At 35.4% G+C, this 18570-nt stretch overlaps 1 protein-coding gene across 1 annotated transcript in view; it reads right to left on the bottom strand.

The window, feature by feature from the left end:
• ADAMTS19 (ADAM metallopeptidase with thrombospondin type 1 motif 19) overlaps positions 1-18570 on the bottom strand; it is a 126139-nt gene that overhangs the window by 22766 nt on the left and 84803 nt on the right. The window contains exons 11-18 of the mRNA XM_041486733.1: positions 17075-17176; positions 14202-14332; positions 12505-12674; positions 9391-9518; positions 8585-8705; positions 6453-6533; positions 3509-3666; positions 2639-2792 (exon numbers count right to left, since the gene is read on the bottom strand). Coding sequence (XP_041342667.1) covers positions 2639-2792; positions 3509-3666; positions 6453-6533; positions 8585-8705; positions 9391-9518; positions 12505-12674; positions 14202-14332; positions 17075-17176 — 1045 coding nt within the window. The remainder of the gene's footprint in view (positions 1-2638; positions 2793-3508; positions 3667-6452; positions 6534-8584; positions 8706-9390; positions 9519-12504; positions 12675-14201; positions 14333-17074; positions 17177-18570) is intronic.

Here is an 18570-nt window from a genome sequence, read left to right as displayed (position 1 = left end):
TAAAAGAACTGAAAGAAATTCAAAGCTAGCAGAGAGTCTGAAAGAAATCCTACAATTTGTAGGGAACATTGTGAGTTTCTAACCTAGTCTTTGCACACCACTATCAAGAGTTTTTCTCTTACTCCTGCAACTAGTTATAGGCCAAACCCACACTCTCACTGGAATAATTTTCTTTCTCAACAACTGCAACTCCATCACTGAGCAATGCTTGCAGAAAATTACAAATATGGTTGTTAATTACTACATAAAACGAGGAAAGAAATGACAAACTGTGGCTGGCATTCAGATAAAGGGAATCAGCACACGCATTCTTCAACAGAGAGCCTGCACTATTTCCCATGAACTAAAGAGGCCAGATGACCTGATCTGCAAGGTCAGAAAACCATTTAGGAAGCTGGGTACTGCTGCAGAGATCAAGCGCATGCTCTGCACAGAGTCCTTCTCCTGATGGGACCTGGACCCTGCTGTCTCTTAAACATGGAAGCATTAGAAACCAGAATTTCATGTAATACTGACCACAAGCAGTAACTTGCAATTAGCCTGGAGCCTTAATTTTAGAAAACTAGCAATCCTTGAATTCTGGATTTCAGTTTGAACTATTTGTTCTTAGAGTTACTTTTACTCTGCCTGAAAGTTTACTGGCAAAGGGGCTGTGTGCAGGAGCAGAGCAGGCTTAAGCATGAACATTCACCAGAGGTGAAAAATGAGCCTGTGGATGGAGCAGTTATGTTATAAATGCATATTATGTGCATGACCACTGCTGACATTTTTACACAGCTTGTGTACGTGAGAGCACATGCAACTAATCTATTATATCACAGCATTTGAAATGTTTGACAATTCTTTCTGCACTTATATATACATCTATGTATTCATATTCTCTCCCACGCAAAGAAAGGTTTTCTGCAACCCAGGAGGTCACAGACCAGTTACATATACAAACATGCATAAAAACACATGGCTTCATTGATAGTTTTGTCCTGACACATGCTTTGTGCATTTAAGCAAAACTATTGATAACTGTACTATTATTTATTTAGATTAATCAAAATATTGATGTTAAATTTTAATCATAAATAGTTGGACAGGGTAAAAGCTGCAGTATTTTGATTTCATTACTGATTGATATTTAAGCCAGAAAGTAAAAGAAAAGTAAAAATAGTTTTGTCTAAAGTAAGAAAAATCTTTCAGTAGTATTTCAGAATATTTACCTTCTAGGGAACTTTGTAATAACTCAGCTATTTTAGACAATAACATAAAACGAAGACCAGTTACAACAGGAAAAAAAATGATAAGCATTAGAGTAAAACATTTAAATATTTATTTAAGCATTAATATAGAATAAATTACTGACATACTGCATTTCAAGATTTCTGCAGATGATAGAAATATTTGGAAATATCTGGGACAGTAATGACAGATTGTAATAGCATTAAAATTATTCTAAAAATACATCAGGAAACTAAAAAGTGTGAATTCACAAGTAAACTGGGATGCATTATTCAGAATCAGAGGATGCTACTTGCACCATGAACAAAATACCTTCTAGGGAAGAAGCTTTCCTACCAAGCCACAAAAAGCATGTTTATGGAAACTACAGCAATCTTTCATGACACCAAGATTGTTCACACAGTCAGAAGAGCTAGAACACTGTGTTCTTTATGCTGATGTTATGAGAAGGAAAAGCATTTCCAGGCTTTCCTATTCAATCACAAGGTGCACGGCAGTTTTCAGAACTGTTGATCAGAGCAACCACGACTGTCAAGGTTGTCAGCATGAAAGACAGGTATCAAAAGTCAATACATTGTTCACACACTGACTAACTGCACAAAGTATGAACACATTACTGTACACAGCATTTCTTTAAAAAAAAACCCTATCTGAAGTGTTTTTTAAGTGTAAATATAATTTTAAATAACATTGTCTAGAAAACAGTTTGAAAGACTTTTGTTACATCAGTACTGTTCATATTCCAGTATTTGTTTTCAGAATCATATTTTGTTCTTCCAAAATCACTTTTTTATGTTTAATAGACTCAGGAAAAATATCACATCAGCATACTAATATCTGCTGTTGTAATATTTGTTCCATATGTTTCTGGATCATCCTCAACTCATGTTACTAACTGTACTTATTTGATCTGAGACTGGGATTCAGCTTTTCTGTGGTTTGAAATGTCTCTTACAGATCATTTATCTTCAGTAGATCCAAATGCAGAGTGGAATGCACTTTCTATTCTTGTTCTAGCTCTTGTACTTGTATTTCTTCTTGGAAACTGTGTCCTGAATTTCATTGTTAGTCTAGATTTTGTTCCTTCATTACCATCTTTTGTTACTTTTTATATTTAGTTTGAATATTTTTCTAGAGCTATCACAGTGTTTTTAATGCAATCAGAAAGCATAAGACTGACATACATCTACATTGTATGGAAACATACAAACCACAATGAGGATGTTAGTATTAAATATACAACACTGACCATCAGAATCGTAATTATATGTAAACACACAATCTTTATACATATAAGTGTATATTGCATACACACATTTGCACTGCGTATGTACATGCATATTGTATACACATATTCATTTTTCATATATGTGTGTGTGTGTGTTTGTACATTTTTATTTTATTTTACCTCCTCCACATACAGCATCACAGTCTTCCCAGGTAGAATGTGTCCACATGAAAAGGGGCTCTGGTACTTTAGAGCTCTGATTTTCAGGGAGAGGATCCAATGGGATTGTGTATTCATAGTGTAAACCATAGCTCTGGTCATGGAAGAGCAGCACCTGCAAGATAAAAAGAAGGAAAACCTTCCTACATACACAGACACCATGGAAGACAAACTCCAAGCTTCAAGTAGATCATCTTGAAAAGCACAACAGCTCTATTGATGCTGTATTGCCTTTCAGCCATCCTAATGGATTTGCTAGAAGAAATTAATTAGAGTATCCAAATCAAGCCAATGGAAGAAAATACTTTGCTTTATTAAGAAAATTCCTTTCATTTAAAGCATTTGAATTGTGAAATCCTTTGCCATCATCTCTCACTTTTTGTTTATGGTGGCTATTAACTTCTCCTCTACTAAACTGAAATGCATCAAAATTTGACTTTTCCACAGAGAACTTGGTGATTGCAATTCTGAAATGGTGATGCTGTGCTATAGTCAGTCAGAAATTTCAGAAAACCACCTGAAATTAATTTGAATTTCTCTCCTTACTTGGCACATTGGCTTTTTATGACATTTGTAGGAATGCTGAGACCTTCAATCTAGCCCCAACAACATGAAGACTGCTCATGGATTTAAATGCATTTTTTTACAAGCAGGCTGACAGACCTCTCTCTCCTCACCCCCTCCTTCCCACTTTTGTAGATATATATATATAAACACAAAAGCAGGTATATCTTACATATAGATCTCATTCTCTTGAAGAGTCTGGAAAAAATATTAGTTACTATGCTATATCATAGGAATCAAGTAAAAAAAAAACCTGAATTGTCATACCAGTAAATGTAAGGGTGATGTTGTGGGACCTTTGGCTGATATTTTCTCCCAGAGACCTCTCCGAACATAATGGACTGTGGTCCCGGCAATATTGAATGTTCCAGAATGTTCTATCTTCCAATCACTATTGATTGACTGTTTCCCAGCATCCCTAAGAGCTGCAAAATACATGAAAAAAACCCAATATAAAAGGTGCCTGTTCAGTAGTGATTTTCTTCTCTCACTTCCTGGTCAGATAATTTAAAAAGTAGGTGAAATTCCCCTAACTCTGATTGCAAAGATATTTATGGACCCTACTTTACATGAACTTCAGTTGTATGTGCTTCAGAAACACCTTCTGGAGGGAATGCCTGGGAAAATCATATGTATTTAACATTACTTGAAGTTAATATCAGCATTTTAATGCCTGAGAAGACTGACAGGCTCTAGCATAACTCATAATCTGAACACTGAATTACTTTAAGGCAAAGGGAACTATATTCTCTGTTCCCAGGGTGGCCATTTCTATAATCCATAAAAGCATGGGAAACATAATTTTCACAAGGGACTCTTCAAGATTTGTGAAACTAAGCGAAAACTTTTTTGAAAAAAAAAATTCTAGTTCAAAATTATTTCTCCTCTAATAATTACACTTGCCTTTTCTGCACCTTAGAATTTGATAAGACTTTATACAATTTCACCACATAATTGCACACTTCTAATAAATAGGAAAAGCTTGTTCTTTTTGGCTGAATTATTTATCATGCTGATCTAATTTATATTTAAAAATATAATCAAGTCAAGTAAGATATATTCCATACACTAAGAACAAAGAATTCTACATTTTCTATAGTAAATGGAATAGATTCTTCAGTAAATGATTTGTTATTTTATTTTGTTCCAATTTGCTTTGAATAATCATGTGAAGAAGACTTGAAGACACCTTCTGTACAAGAAGTTTTACACGTTTGACTTCACTGAAATTGCATGTTTGGCATCAGATTGTTGTAAGAGAACCTCCACATGTTCCAAGATTTCCCTTTTTAAAGTTGTAAGTTAATGTGAGTCACTCCTGTAATCATGTCCTCTCCTATTCATATTTATACTGTTATGTTTTGTTTCTATGGGGAAACAATGGCAACAGGCCTATGGACTGGCAGGAATCCAATTGAAAAAGACATCACTGATGTGTACAACTGCAGCACTCTGTAATAGATGTTAAGACTATAAAATCCATTAACACTGTGTAACAGTCTTGTACTAAAAAGAGCCAGTCATTCTATAAGATTTAAAAACCAGTATTTTAAGTTTAAGCATTCAATTGTTAATGGTATTTAAGTTCTATTTAGTGTCAAAACTGTTGGGGTTAATCCTCTTCTCAGTGGAGAAATTAAAAAAATACACTCCAACATGCCAAGCAAGGTCCAGCCGGGTCATGCTGCTCAGATGGAGCAGCATCCTCTCCCCAGAGAGAAACAGAAATCATTCTGTCTGGTCTTTAAAATGAATGCGTGTGCCACAGCATGCAGACAAGCGCAGGAAACTGGAATCCCAGCTCAGAATACAGAAATATGTCAGATCTTGCATTTTCTGCTTTCAGATTCCTCATATGAGTCACCGGTCTTAGACCAGTGTGTCCTCAAGCCTTAAATGTGGACTTGGATTCAGGCAGTGCAGCTTCTGCTCTTGACTCTGTCACACCCCATTTTGTAAGCAAGTTCACTGAGTTTTATTCCATACTGCACATATATTCCTATTCTTCTTAACTTTTGACACAGGAATTTCCTTGGTACAAGGTAACCGAAAACAGGAAGAACATTCAGGTAATTCAAGCAACACCTACACCTGAAAAGACAACCAAAGAAAACTTGGACTGGGAAAGCCTACCACAACTGTAACCACAACCACAGTTTCAGTGCTAAACCAAGGGGACTAATTACAACTGTATCACTGTAGAGCAAAAAACAGCCATCATAACAATGGCATTTAAGTGACGGTGATGAGTGCAATGTATTTTTTAATTACTGTGCAAGGACTATACACCCGTTTAATTTTAATGAGGTGTGAGAGGCTACACAGCCAGACAGATACCACAAATCACAATTCAGCTATTGAATCTCCCATTTCTCAGTGGGGAGCAGCAGTGCCCTGGTTCTGGTCCTCCACTTGGTAAATCAGTACCTACTAATTGATTTTTTTTTAATATGGACAAATCACTCTACTTTAGTATTTAGTATTAACTTCAGGAATTTTGTTTTCTCCTTTGTCCAAAATACAGTCATATTTCCAGAAAAGTATCAAAGTAATGTTATTTTGACTACCCTTACTTTTCTACAGAAAATGTAAAAGACATCTGAAATTCAATTCTAAATGAAAGTACATTCACTGATATTTTTTGTCAAGGAAGTAATTTCTTCACTTCCATTCAGGTTGTCAGGTGTCCCTTCAATCCTTATTAAGAACATTAAGACTTGAAATTTAAGTAATTTTAGAAAACAGTAGGGCTAAGACTGATTGAATGCTAGTTGCCAATGTCCTCTTTATTACTTTATCCTCTTCAAAAATGGTGCAATAATCCTTGTTCTTCAGCCACTAGGCACTTCAGCTGGCTGCCATGATTTTTCAAAAATACTTGAAAGTGGCTTGATAACTAGCAATTAGCAATTTCAATAGTTTTAATGTACTTTCCATATGAAAAACGGAAAATTTGCAAGTATACACAGACATTTTTTATATAATCTAAATACAGTGTTGGTAATATTCTGTAAAAAAGATAAGACACAAGCCCAAAAGAAAATCTATATGAAAAATGGTTCTGTAATAATTTGTTCAGTTCCTTTGACAAGTTCCTCATAAATCTATTTTTCTACTCAGAGCTTTGTTCAATGACAAAGGCATGTTTAGCTTGCACTTTTCAGTGTTGAGCAAAACAGGACACTAACACTAGAATATATATAATATTTACCTAAATAACTGTGAGCTGGTTTTTCTTCCACAACTTTGATTCTTCTTGCTCCTGCAGGTATCACCAAAGCTTCCACATAACCTAAACATGAGACCAGATGTCACAAGTTAAGCAGAAAAACAGAAAAGCATAGAAAAGTACATCTTGTATGCTTTCTCATTTCTTCTCCCTTATTTCACTTTTTAAGTGTAGAAAGATATAATTTATACAGCAATATTTTGAAGATTCTTGCAAAATTGAAGAAAAGCTATGGAACTGTGTATTACATGTAATATATATACAATGCTACATAATTAAAAGAGTATGGCACAGTAAAACATAACAAGAACTAGTTAGGCTTGGAGACTGGGGATGGGGCAGGTGAAGTTATTTCCAGCTTCAGTTCAGTGTCATCATGACCACCAGATGACTGTAAAATAATTCCAACTTCACTGAGCATGTAAAGAAAACTGCTAAAGACACTAAAATCAAAGCATCCTCCCGCTGCTTGGTTTTTAGTTTGTTTTATGTATCTTTTGCTCCTCTCTTTCTTGATTAAAGATATTAAAACCCTGTTATGATAGGCTTTGGTTTTGAAATCTACTTATTTGCGTTAAATTGAGATTGTCTCTTGCTAGTGTGGGACTAAGAAAAGGATGTTTTCCTTTGAACAATTGAACGCTGAACAATTTGCTTTAAGTAAAACGTAGTGAAAAGGCAACAAAGGTGGAAACCACTGTACAGGCAGGAATGCCATTAATAAAAAAATCCTGTATTTTAGATTACCCAGATAAACTTCATAAACGGAAAAAAATATACCCATGTTTGATTGTGTGTAGCTATGTGATATTCTACAACAAAATACTTAGCATTTACAATACTTTTTCAATAATCCTGAAACGTGAAAATTAAAGCAGCATCTTTCATTTCTGTAAGAGTTAATAACACTTCCTAAAAATTGCTTACATCTTCTTGAGAAGCTTGCTTGAGAAGTACCACAATCCTCAATATTGTGGTACTGCCATCTTAACACACAAGTGTAAAATGGCAGTACCACAATATTGAGGATTGAAACAGGCCCCCAAAAACCTTGGAAGTGTGTGGATATTCACACAAGCAATTGAAGAGAACGGACATCATGTGATTTTATTAGCAAGAACTGTCTTTGCTGTTTTTTATATCTTGTAGTCCTCCATACTCATCAGGGGTTTGGGATCCTTGATTTGCCTTACACTCTGCTTGAGAGGGCCAGACATAAACATTTGAAGACTATGCCTAACTTTCCCCTCTTGCCTAATGTACTATACTTCAGTCTAAAATCCACTGAAGTCCTTTATTTTCCAATGATATGCTGCCTGCTTATAATTACACTATTTTTGATGTGATTTGCTTTCCACCTCTAAATTCTACACATTTTCTACTCAGAAAACTGGAAGTGTAATGGTAAATAAATGGTGATAGCTGGTCAAACACTGTTTCAAAGAAAAAACTTGTATACATGGTGCAAGATGCACATTATTAGTATTTCAATTCTCTATTCTGTCAACATTATTGCTCTGGAGCCAGTAAGCTATTCCCATTTGCAGGACAGATCACAGCAGCATATGGATATCTGATGTTCATTTTCCATTAAAAAATGTATTGGCATGTTAGGATATATTATTATTAGAATAAAATAATGAGTAATGAAGAGGTATTAGAATGCTTCATTCTTTTGGCTTTATGATTTTGCACTGCCTGGCTTAGTTTGGTAACATTGCTCTAGATAAGAAATCATAATTTGGATTTTTATTTTGAGGAACACTAAATGAAGCTAAACACTAAAATAATTTACAACACTCTATTTGCTAAAAATATAAACCTAATTTCTCATACCCCTTAAAAATCAGTCTCTTCTATGAAATAGAGTGTATCTTAATGTAAATATTTCCTTCATTTTGCCATTGAAATAATGTGAAATAACTTTGTAACAAATCTGAAAATACTTATGCATTCTTATCCTCAATGTCTTATCATCTTTAAAAGCTAGATCTAAAGTTCTTATGAAGATCTGCATAATTTTAAGAAATATAGCTTTAATAATTTCCCAATGCTCCAAGCAATCAAAAAGCCACTTTTTTCTTTATTATTTGAAACAAGCAAACAGACATTACCTGCTCCTCTGGTATGGTTAAAATCACCTTTAATAACTTTGCATGACTTTCCATTACCATTGCATATACCACAATGATCTTCACGAGCCAGAGATCCTAATATACCATCACAGCCAAATTTCTGTGGGAGAAGAAAATAAAAGCTATTGGGACACAGGCCACATTTTTCATTAAGTTGCTTTTAGTATGAGGTACCTCAACCTTCTTCAAGATTGCTGAGAATGAGGGTTGCACTAGCTCAAGGCAGAGATCTGTCCCGTAGAAAACTCCCCCGTGACTTTATGTAGAGTGCTGCATTCACTCTTCCTATGTGGTTGGCTAACTCTACCAGCTGCTCTCCAAGAGAAACACAACTGCAGTCTTATCTCCTGGTGGGGACCTGTGGCACATCAGACCCACTGTGTAACACACACCCACAGGGCCTTCCCACTAAGAGAACGCAATGTGCCTCTCCTGCTTTCTACTCAAAATATGGATGGCTCTTTGCTATGCCCACAATGGTAAAGTGCCATTAATGTCAGCCTAAGGATTTATTCTGAATAGGCATAAGCAGGTAGAATATGTAAATATAAATTATATCCATGTTTTGCTAAAAAGCATTCAGTTTAACACAAATTAAGCTTACTTGAGCATCTCCACATTACTGCTTGACACATTTCTATGAATTAATATCAGAGGTAGCTTGACAACAGCAACAAAGTTAACATATCTGGGCCTGATATGAAATAAAAATGTTCTAAAGTCTGAACATATACGTATGCTTGGTGGGTGACTGTATATCCAGGTTCAAAACAAGTAACTCATACCTGGCATCTACCATCTGCACAGACATCTAGCCCATGCTGGCCACAGGACGTCCCATCCATCACCTTTTCTGTTAGAAGAACAGGCTGATCCTTTCCAGCCGGTGAACAGAATAAAGCACACGGCTTTTCTGTAGCACACGGACAGAAAACCATGCATTATTGGAAAAAGGGAACTTTAGAAACAAAGAATTATCATCAACACTCTTGTTAAAACTGATACTTGCTTATGCATGGTATGCAGCTATATTAGTATAAGAAGTTATCTTAGACACAGGGAAAACAAGAAAGATTTTGATCCATTTCTTAGCTGTTCGAAAAACTTGAGGTTTTTTCTTCCTAGAGCATGCTATTGCTATAAACTTGGCCAACACAGTACTCATGTCATGCCCATTGTTGCAATTAAGAATATACACATTACAGCTGTTGGAATATTTTGGTTGTAATCTATACTTTCATTCTCCTATATTTTTTGCAGATCATAAATATTGGTTAAAAAAGAAAGGTAACACTTTCCAGACTTCCTAACTGTGCAGGTCAAGGAGAAAAAAATGAAATAACTGACACACCCTGGGAAGAAAAATATATGAATTTACAAAATTCACATTAAAAAACCAATGAAAAAAACCCCACAAAACCCCTGGAAACATCATCCCTAACATTTTTACCAAGTAGTTTTCTAATAAATGTCTAAAACATTCTGCAAATAATTTCTAATTATGAAAGTGCATCAAAACGTAGTGCTATCCTATGTATCCGTGTATTCCTAATGGCCACATCATAAACAATGAAGTTTGTTTCACCACTGTTAAAGTAACAGTGAATAAAAGAAACTAACTGTCTTCTCAGTGGTCAACTGAGTACAAAATGACAGGATTTTTTCATATCTTTGTTAGCAAATGTACTTATTCGGAACTTCTACCTAAATCTGTTGCAGATTTTTAAAAGGATAAAAGTCAATCCTGAACCTGAAACTGATTTTACTTGGACACAATCTATGCCACTCTGACTTCATACTGACTTCTAGATTCCTGGAGTATACTTTTATTAGTAAATTAAACAGTTCCAGGAAACATTCAGGGGCACTGGAATTCTACTGTCTATACAGCTGAACTGTAAAACAGTCTATGCCACATTTTTTTGCATGTGCTAACTAGCACCAGCTCAGTCTAGACTGGAAATTGCCATCTGCAAAGGACTGTTTTCAAAAAAGTAGTTTTAGCATGCAAAGGAGCAGAAAAGTACAGACAGAGGAGTTTTGTGCCAGCTGACTTACACAACACAGAGTGGTCTGGGCACATTTAAATTACTAAAATTGACAGAGCCTCAGGGTATCACTAGAGGACCGCTACAAACAGATGTGATCTCTTCTGCCAACATGTGAAGCTGGTCACACAAAAGCCATCTCCAGCTAAAAAGCATCTTGTGTTTGTGCCCTCTGCATTCCTCTTATTCTCCTTAAAGTAACCTCAAAGTTCCCGGGGGGCTTTAAGCAGGTATCAGCATTTTTTAAAGGAATACAAGATTGATGACCTAAACATTATTTTGGAGACACTAGACTCAAAGACACAGCAACTAAACAACACCAGACAACTTCAACAGACTACAGGAGATCACATACAGCAACTATTTTGGACATGGTGCACAGTTACAGTTAACTAAGAGAGCAAACAATTAAGGATTGGGGAATAATGTATACTGTGATACAGGCATTCTCTGTCTGGTCCACTTTTGTTTCTCCTAAGGGACACCTCAAGATACAGGATCACTCAGAAAACAATTAGATGTGTACTCATTAACATGGCACACCACAGTGTCAAGATTTTTTCATTTGAATGAAATCGTATTATTCAAAACCAGATAAACATTTAAATCCTTTACGATATAAATCATGCGCTCCTGAGCTAACATGACATTTAGTAAAACAAACCAAAACTAATTGACTTGAAAAGCACCTTTGTGACAGCTGGAGAGAGTTCTTTTTACAATGAAATGAGCTAACATACAAGCCTAATGAAAGTAGTATCAAAGTTTTCCTTTGGCACCTTGAGCAAAGGCTTAGAAGAAAAGAAAACCACCTTCCTGAGACATTCTTAGACATATAATATGTTGATAGCAAAAATAGTCTTCGATGCTTTCTAATGTTTTCTGATAAATTGTTTCAAGAGTAAAAACAATTTACAGTAATGAACTCCTTAAGATTTGGTAGCACACACTTACTCCTGTGTCATTCTCGGGCTTTCTTTATTACAGCTTGCAATCACTTTGTGAAGTTCTCAAGTCAACTGTTTTCACAACTGATGTGTTTTTGTTGTGCTTTGTTCTTTGTTTGCTTCTAATTTCAATAAATTAAAACACAAGGATTTACAGAAAATTCAATGGGGTGGAAATTACTGTTCACTTTTCTAGCAAGAAGGAATTTGTTTTCTTAGTAACTGATGTTTTACACCACCATTATTGTTGTAGATAATGTAAGTCTGATCTTACTATACTCCCACTTCAACATTTTCCTAAGTATGCAAGCAAGTTTGTTGCATGGAAGCATGAATACAGTAAGCCAGGACTTCATATGCAATAGGTATTAGGATTTATAGAAATCTTACAGAAGTTTACAGCATACATTATCTACACACTGCTGCTAAATGAAACACTTGATATGTGAAATACTCCCAATTTTAAGCTAGAAGTTTACTGCTTCCTCAAAAACAAAGTCTCACAACAACTGCATTGTCTCTTTGGCTTTGTAGGTAAAAAATATAACTGATATAGGTATGTTTAATGATGGAGCATTACTCCAGAAAGCAGTATTTCTGAGCCACTTCATACTACAATTCTGATTAAAAAGGAAAAAGCTGACTGGATGTCAGCTTTTAATAAATGTAGTTATTACCTATTAAGATGGACAAATTCCATAGGAATAAAACACAAAATATAAACTAGAGCATATAAAAGTACCGCTAGATCTTGTCTATGAAATTAAAATAACTCACCAAAAATACTGGGTTTGAGGTTTGTTTGTTTTAGTTCTAACTACATCTTTCTACATTAACAACAATATCCACAAGATGTAAGCTATAGAAATAGATTATAAAAACAAGGGAGATGGTTTATACTTACCATCATCAATGACAGCTTGCCACTGGTGCACATGTTTCTGATATGAAGATCTGACACTGAAAGCTTGGCACTGCCAGTCCCTAAAGGCAGGCACACCAGCAGGACAGGAAGGATTTTCACATACCCTATACTGCATTGTGGGCCCATGACATTGTCCTTCAAGGCCTGATCTAGAAAAGATGGTATAAATACAACCCTATATGTTTGCAATATTTTGTCAAACTTACAGTATAGTTTACTTATGCTAGACACAAATTAAAAATAGCAGGGTTTTTTTGTTGACACTTAGCATTCAGAAGTCACCCATGAAAAACTGGTCACAGAACAAAACACATTTGCCTTCTCTTTGTACTGGTTACATTACACATAAGGAGTGATGGGTGCTAAGCCATAATTTACACTTAGACCCAAGAAAGCACCAGGACTAGTAGGAGTTCAGTCAGGAGAGCCTCAGGAGCAGTTTTGATAAAATTGAGATTTTTCTCTTTCTGGACTCAGCCAAAGGGCCTACTGAAAGGAAGCAACACCTGCAGATTTGCTACCTCTCCTTTTTCTAGAAGTGTGGTGTTACAAGGCTCAGACAAATGCCTTGTTTCTCTTTGGTCACTCCAGTTGTGCTTGCAGGTGCTAATGAACAAATGCAAAAGAACTGCAGAAACTGGAGCTCATTATTTGGAACGTTGCCTGGAAAAATGAATTAATGAGCATGAAATTAAGACATACATAAATTCTAGAAATAGCTTTAAGGTATACAGCTGAAAGTGGTGTTTAGATGGCATGAACTATGAAAGAGTTCTGCATATCAAAATTTCTGCTAAATCCCAATGTTTTTGTATAGCCATATACAAAAATTTCCTCAAAAATTTTTACGCAAATGTATCTTTTTTAAACCCCCTACCTATTTTACACCAAAATCTGCTATATAGTCTTCCATAAGTCATCATTTCCCCACTTGTATTATGATTTTTTTAAAACCATTGACTCTAGTCTTGTCCACTCTGGATTAGTTTTCCCTATACTTGCCTTCATTACTCCACTCTTTTCCCATTCCTATGCCTGTATTTTCTTTTCTTTTTCACTTGGTGTATAAATGACAGAAAAAAAATCAAATTGGTATTGAGTAATTAAAATGAAAACACCTTTTAGCTGGTCACTGAGATATAGTGAAACAAATTTCATTCAAGTGAAAAGTAAAAGACTTTATCTCCAAAGGCAGAAGGTTTTCATTTTCACAAGATAGGGAATCTAAATTCTGTTTCCAGATAGTCTGTCTAAATGTCTGAGAAACTGGTAGGAAAATCTCTTTGTCGAACTTTCAGTTCCTTGATTGTCCAGCTGAGAAGCAGAAGTCAATCTCCTCTAGTTGAAAAATTTAAAGACTAGAACTACACACTATCAATCTGCAAGTCAGAAATTTTAAAGTTAAGTTTCTGTTGTTTCTTCAGGTGAAGCTTAAGAAGAAAGTTTTATTCTTCTATTAATATTATCTAGGGTCTTGACAGAAGTAGAAAAGATGAAAAATAGAGCTGCCATGCAATAAAGTACCTGAAATACCTATTCTTCTAAGTGTTTTTCAGTATTCAGAAGTATTAATTGCTTAGATAAAGGCCAACTGTATCCTCACGTGGTCCTGTGCTGATGTAAATTTTGTTCAGAAATTGTGACGAACAGCAATGGAAACCTGAACTCGTTTTTACCCAGGGCATTTGCGTTGTCGACTGCTGATTCCGGTGTTGCAAGTACGGCTACAAGTGCTCCATGCGCTCCACTCCCCCTCCATATGCTCCATGAAAGAGGTCCGATTGATACAGTCTCCAGCCTTACACCACTAGGTAAAAATTCAGCTCTTAGGCAAATAAATCAAGGCATACGCAAAACAATTCACTTCTCCATGAGCACACAGGAAGCACAACATAAACATTTGGTTCATTACATTGTTTTCTTATCAGTCAGATATATTTTTGCCTAGCACTCTCCAAAGCTTTTTATCTGTCCTAATAAATGCAACAGCCAGAGACCTTTCTCTGTACAGCGGCCAAGGAGCAGGTTCACTTCTTGTCCACAGCCTCAAAAGTAAGTTCATTTCCAATGAAGGATACCTCCTTCATTGGAGGTATCCATACTATGCTGTCTCCCTTCATTTTAGATCGGGCATTGCCTAAGAAAGCATTTTAGGGTCCAGCCCAAACCAACTGCAGGGAACATTGTCCAGCTGAACTGTGCAGATGATCACAGCACAGTGTCCAGGGCTGTTCTCAGGACTTGCTTGGCTCAGCATGGCAGTTCCCACCAGCAGGAACTTCATTGTCCCTCATTATCCAGAGACAATTTCGATAGAAAGATATATTACAAGTAATAGAGAAAATGAGATTTCATTCACCGCTTGTATTCAAAGACAAAATGGGAGCTTCAAAAAGCTGTTGTTGAGAAAGTCCAGAGAATTTCTGGCATTTATTAAAACAGTAATAATAAAATCAATGATCTTGTATGAATATATGATTTACCAGGAAAACTGAATTTCTCACTCAAAAACTATCCAATCACTACTGTTATGCTTTGTGACCTATGTCCATATCTCGTACAAATCATCATAAACTCTGAAGAAATTAATGCTTTATCAAATTATACCAATTTAATATCTGTCCCATGAATTAGGAATTTTCCTAATATATAGTTATTTTCCAGCCTTAGAAATTTCATTATTCAATGATTCAGCAGTTACAAAGCAGACAATGATCACTTAATGCCATTAACATCAGTAATTAAACCCATTTCTTTTTAGCTTCTGAACTGTTGGTGAATCACTGAATCACTGTTACCAATGGATAACAGACTTCACAAACAAATCTTGTATTCATAGCAAAAGAAAAGCTGTCACTAATGCAGTCAGTAGAGACTTCTGGTTTTTTCAGAACACACTTCTGTAACTTTTAATGTCTGTGCTGAATCCTTATCTGGTAACCTTTTCACCTACAGTTTGAAACTGGTCTTTACTGATTAGCTAATGTTAATTTTCTCCCTTTAATCATCACATTACAATGAAGGCATTATTATTCCACTTCTTAAAAGTCTTCACGTAGAGTGTCTCCATCTTTATATTAGACTTACCATAAAATATAAACCATAAAATATAAATTTTGTAATGCACTTGGATGTTTCAAACCAGAAATGCTCATATACATATAAAGTTATTGCTTCAGATAAAATATGGATTTTTCTACTGAGATAGCATCTGTTCTCCACACAGCCTAAGGGATTTTCTAAAATTCTTGACTTAAGTCAAGTCAAGTAGGACAAGGTATGCAAATGACATTTCCATCACTTCCCAAGATCCTAAGAGGAGCACAAGACAAAAATACTTAACTCCACAATACCAATAAAAAAGCCCCAAAGCCAGTGATTTGTGTAACCTAAACCTCATCCTGGACAGATAATAAAGCAAACAAGAATAATAATTCTTTTTTATCCCCTGTGATGTTTTGGCGATGTATGCTTAGTTTTCTACTGCTATACATAAAGAAGTTATCTCTGTAGCCTGGCTCAATCAGCCATTTTAATTACAATCAGTATATGTGTGTAATTGTCATAAGAGGTTCTGCTTTCTTATTCCATAGCATGGACTGTCTCAATGTAAAAATTGTGATATCAAACAAAACTCATGTCTCTTACTTTCCAATTATTGACTTTAGACAGTATCAACTATGAACTTCATCAGAATTAAAGCAGTGAAGCAGTTGTCATTATTTTAAAGATAAGAACAGAAATAAAACCTGGTTTTCCTTTAGCATGTTATTAGCATATTATCTGAACATTTTATATTAACAGATTGATTTGATTTTAGGAGAATAATAAGAATCCTGGTGAACGTAATATAACTCAAAGAGTAAATCACTCCTGTGGGAAACGGCTGTCAGCACAGTGTCTTGAAAATCCCAAGACATATGTATGCTCTTCCTCTGTTTTCTGTTTGAGGTTATTTATATTCATTTACAGATAAATACAAAGATTACAAATAATTTTAACTGGAAAGCTCTTGAAGGACAATTTATCTAAGTCTGATTGGGTGATCATTTAATGTGTTTTTGATGACATGCTTTTAATGGGATTTGTCGCTCTTTTACATGCATGGGATTAAACTCTTTTACACCATATTTCTTGATAAAACTTATCCTGAAAGGTTTTAACAACAATCTCTATCAATTCCTTCAAAGAGACTATTTCTAAATCTTAAATCATAGCTGAAAACCCTGTACCTTTGAAAGCTTAAGTTTCTATTTACTGTTTGAATAAATATGACAAAAAATGTGAAAGAATTTGAAATAAAACAGTGTAAATATTAAAACATGTCTCTTTGGTTAACCTTTTTTTAATCATTGGTTTTAGGGAAATGTTCTTTTTTCATATCTATTATAAAATATATCAAATATAATACATCCAACTTTACATAGCTTATTTTTATGACAATTGAGGAAAGTAGGAACATTACAGAACAGCAAAGACCTATTCAGCTTGTTTCCTTAAATGTTAGATGTTCGATATAATTGACATTGCTTTTCCACCAGAGGCATACCTTTCCAGTGTCACAGTCTGTTCCATCCATTGGTGGATCCAGTTTAGTTTTGCATTCCTTCTCACTTTCCACCTTACACCACAACCCAGTGCAAATGACATGCTGAAAACCAAACAAACAGTAAGCACAAAATCTATCCTATGCAAAATTACTTTCTGCACGCAGTCCACTAATGTTGTCTAAATTTACTAGTTTGATGGTACTGAAATACACTTAAAGACATATTAAACATTTAAAAAAACCCAAGCGGGAAGTGTGCTTTGACTTTTATTAATTGTGCTTCTCTAGGACTTCCAGATCCCTCTTGTTTGTGCTACCCCAATGACTGCTACTGTCATACTCTTCAATAATTCGTAATTCATCTAGAATTCACTTATTACTCTAGAAAAAAAAAATTCCAAAAGCTATCAAACCTGATCTCCACAAAGAAGACACAAAGTTACCTGACAAATGAAATATTTTTGCTGGAAAGAAGAGAAGGGAGATGACAGGGATGCAAGTCAGCAATGAATTTTAGAGATGGAAAGAAAAGCCCTCTGAAGTATCAGGACAAAAGAGTTTTTACTTTACTCAAAAGAAAGCCAAGCCTTGTAGGATGCTGGCTCACATTTCCCAAATTTCCCTGGCAGCTTTGCCTATTTTTTCTCTGAAAAGTCCTCCTTCTCCCACGGTTTTCAGTCAGGACTGCATTCTCCCTGCTGTCTGTTCCCCCTTAACAATAAACCATGTGGAAGTGAAGAGAGGCCACGTGGGGCTGAACTGTGGCCTGAGTATTACTGCATATGCACAGTGATCCTCCAGTGTATATTGCCCAAAGAGGGGCAAGAAGGATCAGGAGAGGGGGAGGCGATGCAAGCAGGATAAAAGATAAAGAGCAGCTGGGTTTTTTAAACCAGGGCTGCCAGAAGAACTGCTTTTTCTGAGCGAAATGATTTGTTATATTGGTACACCCAGTAAGAGTCTCTGTGCCTTTTACACTATGCATGAAAAACTTGTCATAAATCTTATGCTACCTTGAAAAAAGAATAAAAGCAGACAAAGAACAATTCAACAAAAGATTGTGTTTGAACCAAGGAACAGGGCAGTTCCATTGGGAGTCTTATATGTAAAAATGTCTGTAACAACAGTTATCAAGAAAAGAAAAAAAGATTGTAGAGGTCTGAAGCACTGTACAGAAACAAGAGACGGCAGCAGTGAGACTCTTGATTCATCCTGTAACAGTTTTTCGCTGAAACTGAGCTAACAACACAACAACTAGGTTATGTATGTCTCAAATAAACAGCTACAGAAGTTCTATCCTGTTCCTGGGTAATTTTAGCAAGAATTTTTCAAGTAACAAACTCTCATTTCTGTTCTTCTTCATTGTTTTTTAAACAACGTAGATGATGACAATAGTAGATGAGATACAGTATCAGATGTTCATGACAAAGTAGGAAATGAAAGTCATACTGTTGGTAGCACTCCACAAAAATATATGTTAATTTATTTGTCCTAAA

The sequence above is a fragment of the Pyrgilauda ruficollis genome, unplaced genomic scaffold (assembly GCF_017590135.1).
Source record: "Pyrgilauda ruficollis isolate IOZ18807 unplaced genomic scaffold, ASM1759013v1 scaffold78, whole genome shotgun sequence".
Lineage (NCBI taxonomy): Eukaryota > Metazoa > Chordata > Aves > Passeriformes > Passeridae > Pyrgilauda > Pyrgilauda ruficollis.
Note: the sequence above shows the minus strand (reverse complement) of the source record. Positions and strands in the feature narration are given on the sequence as shown.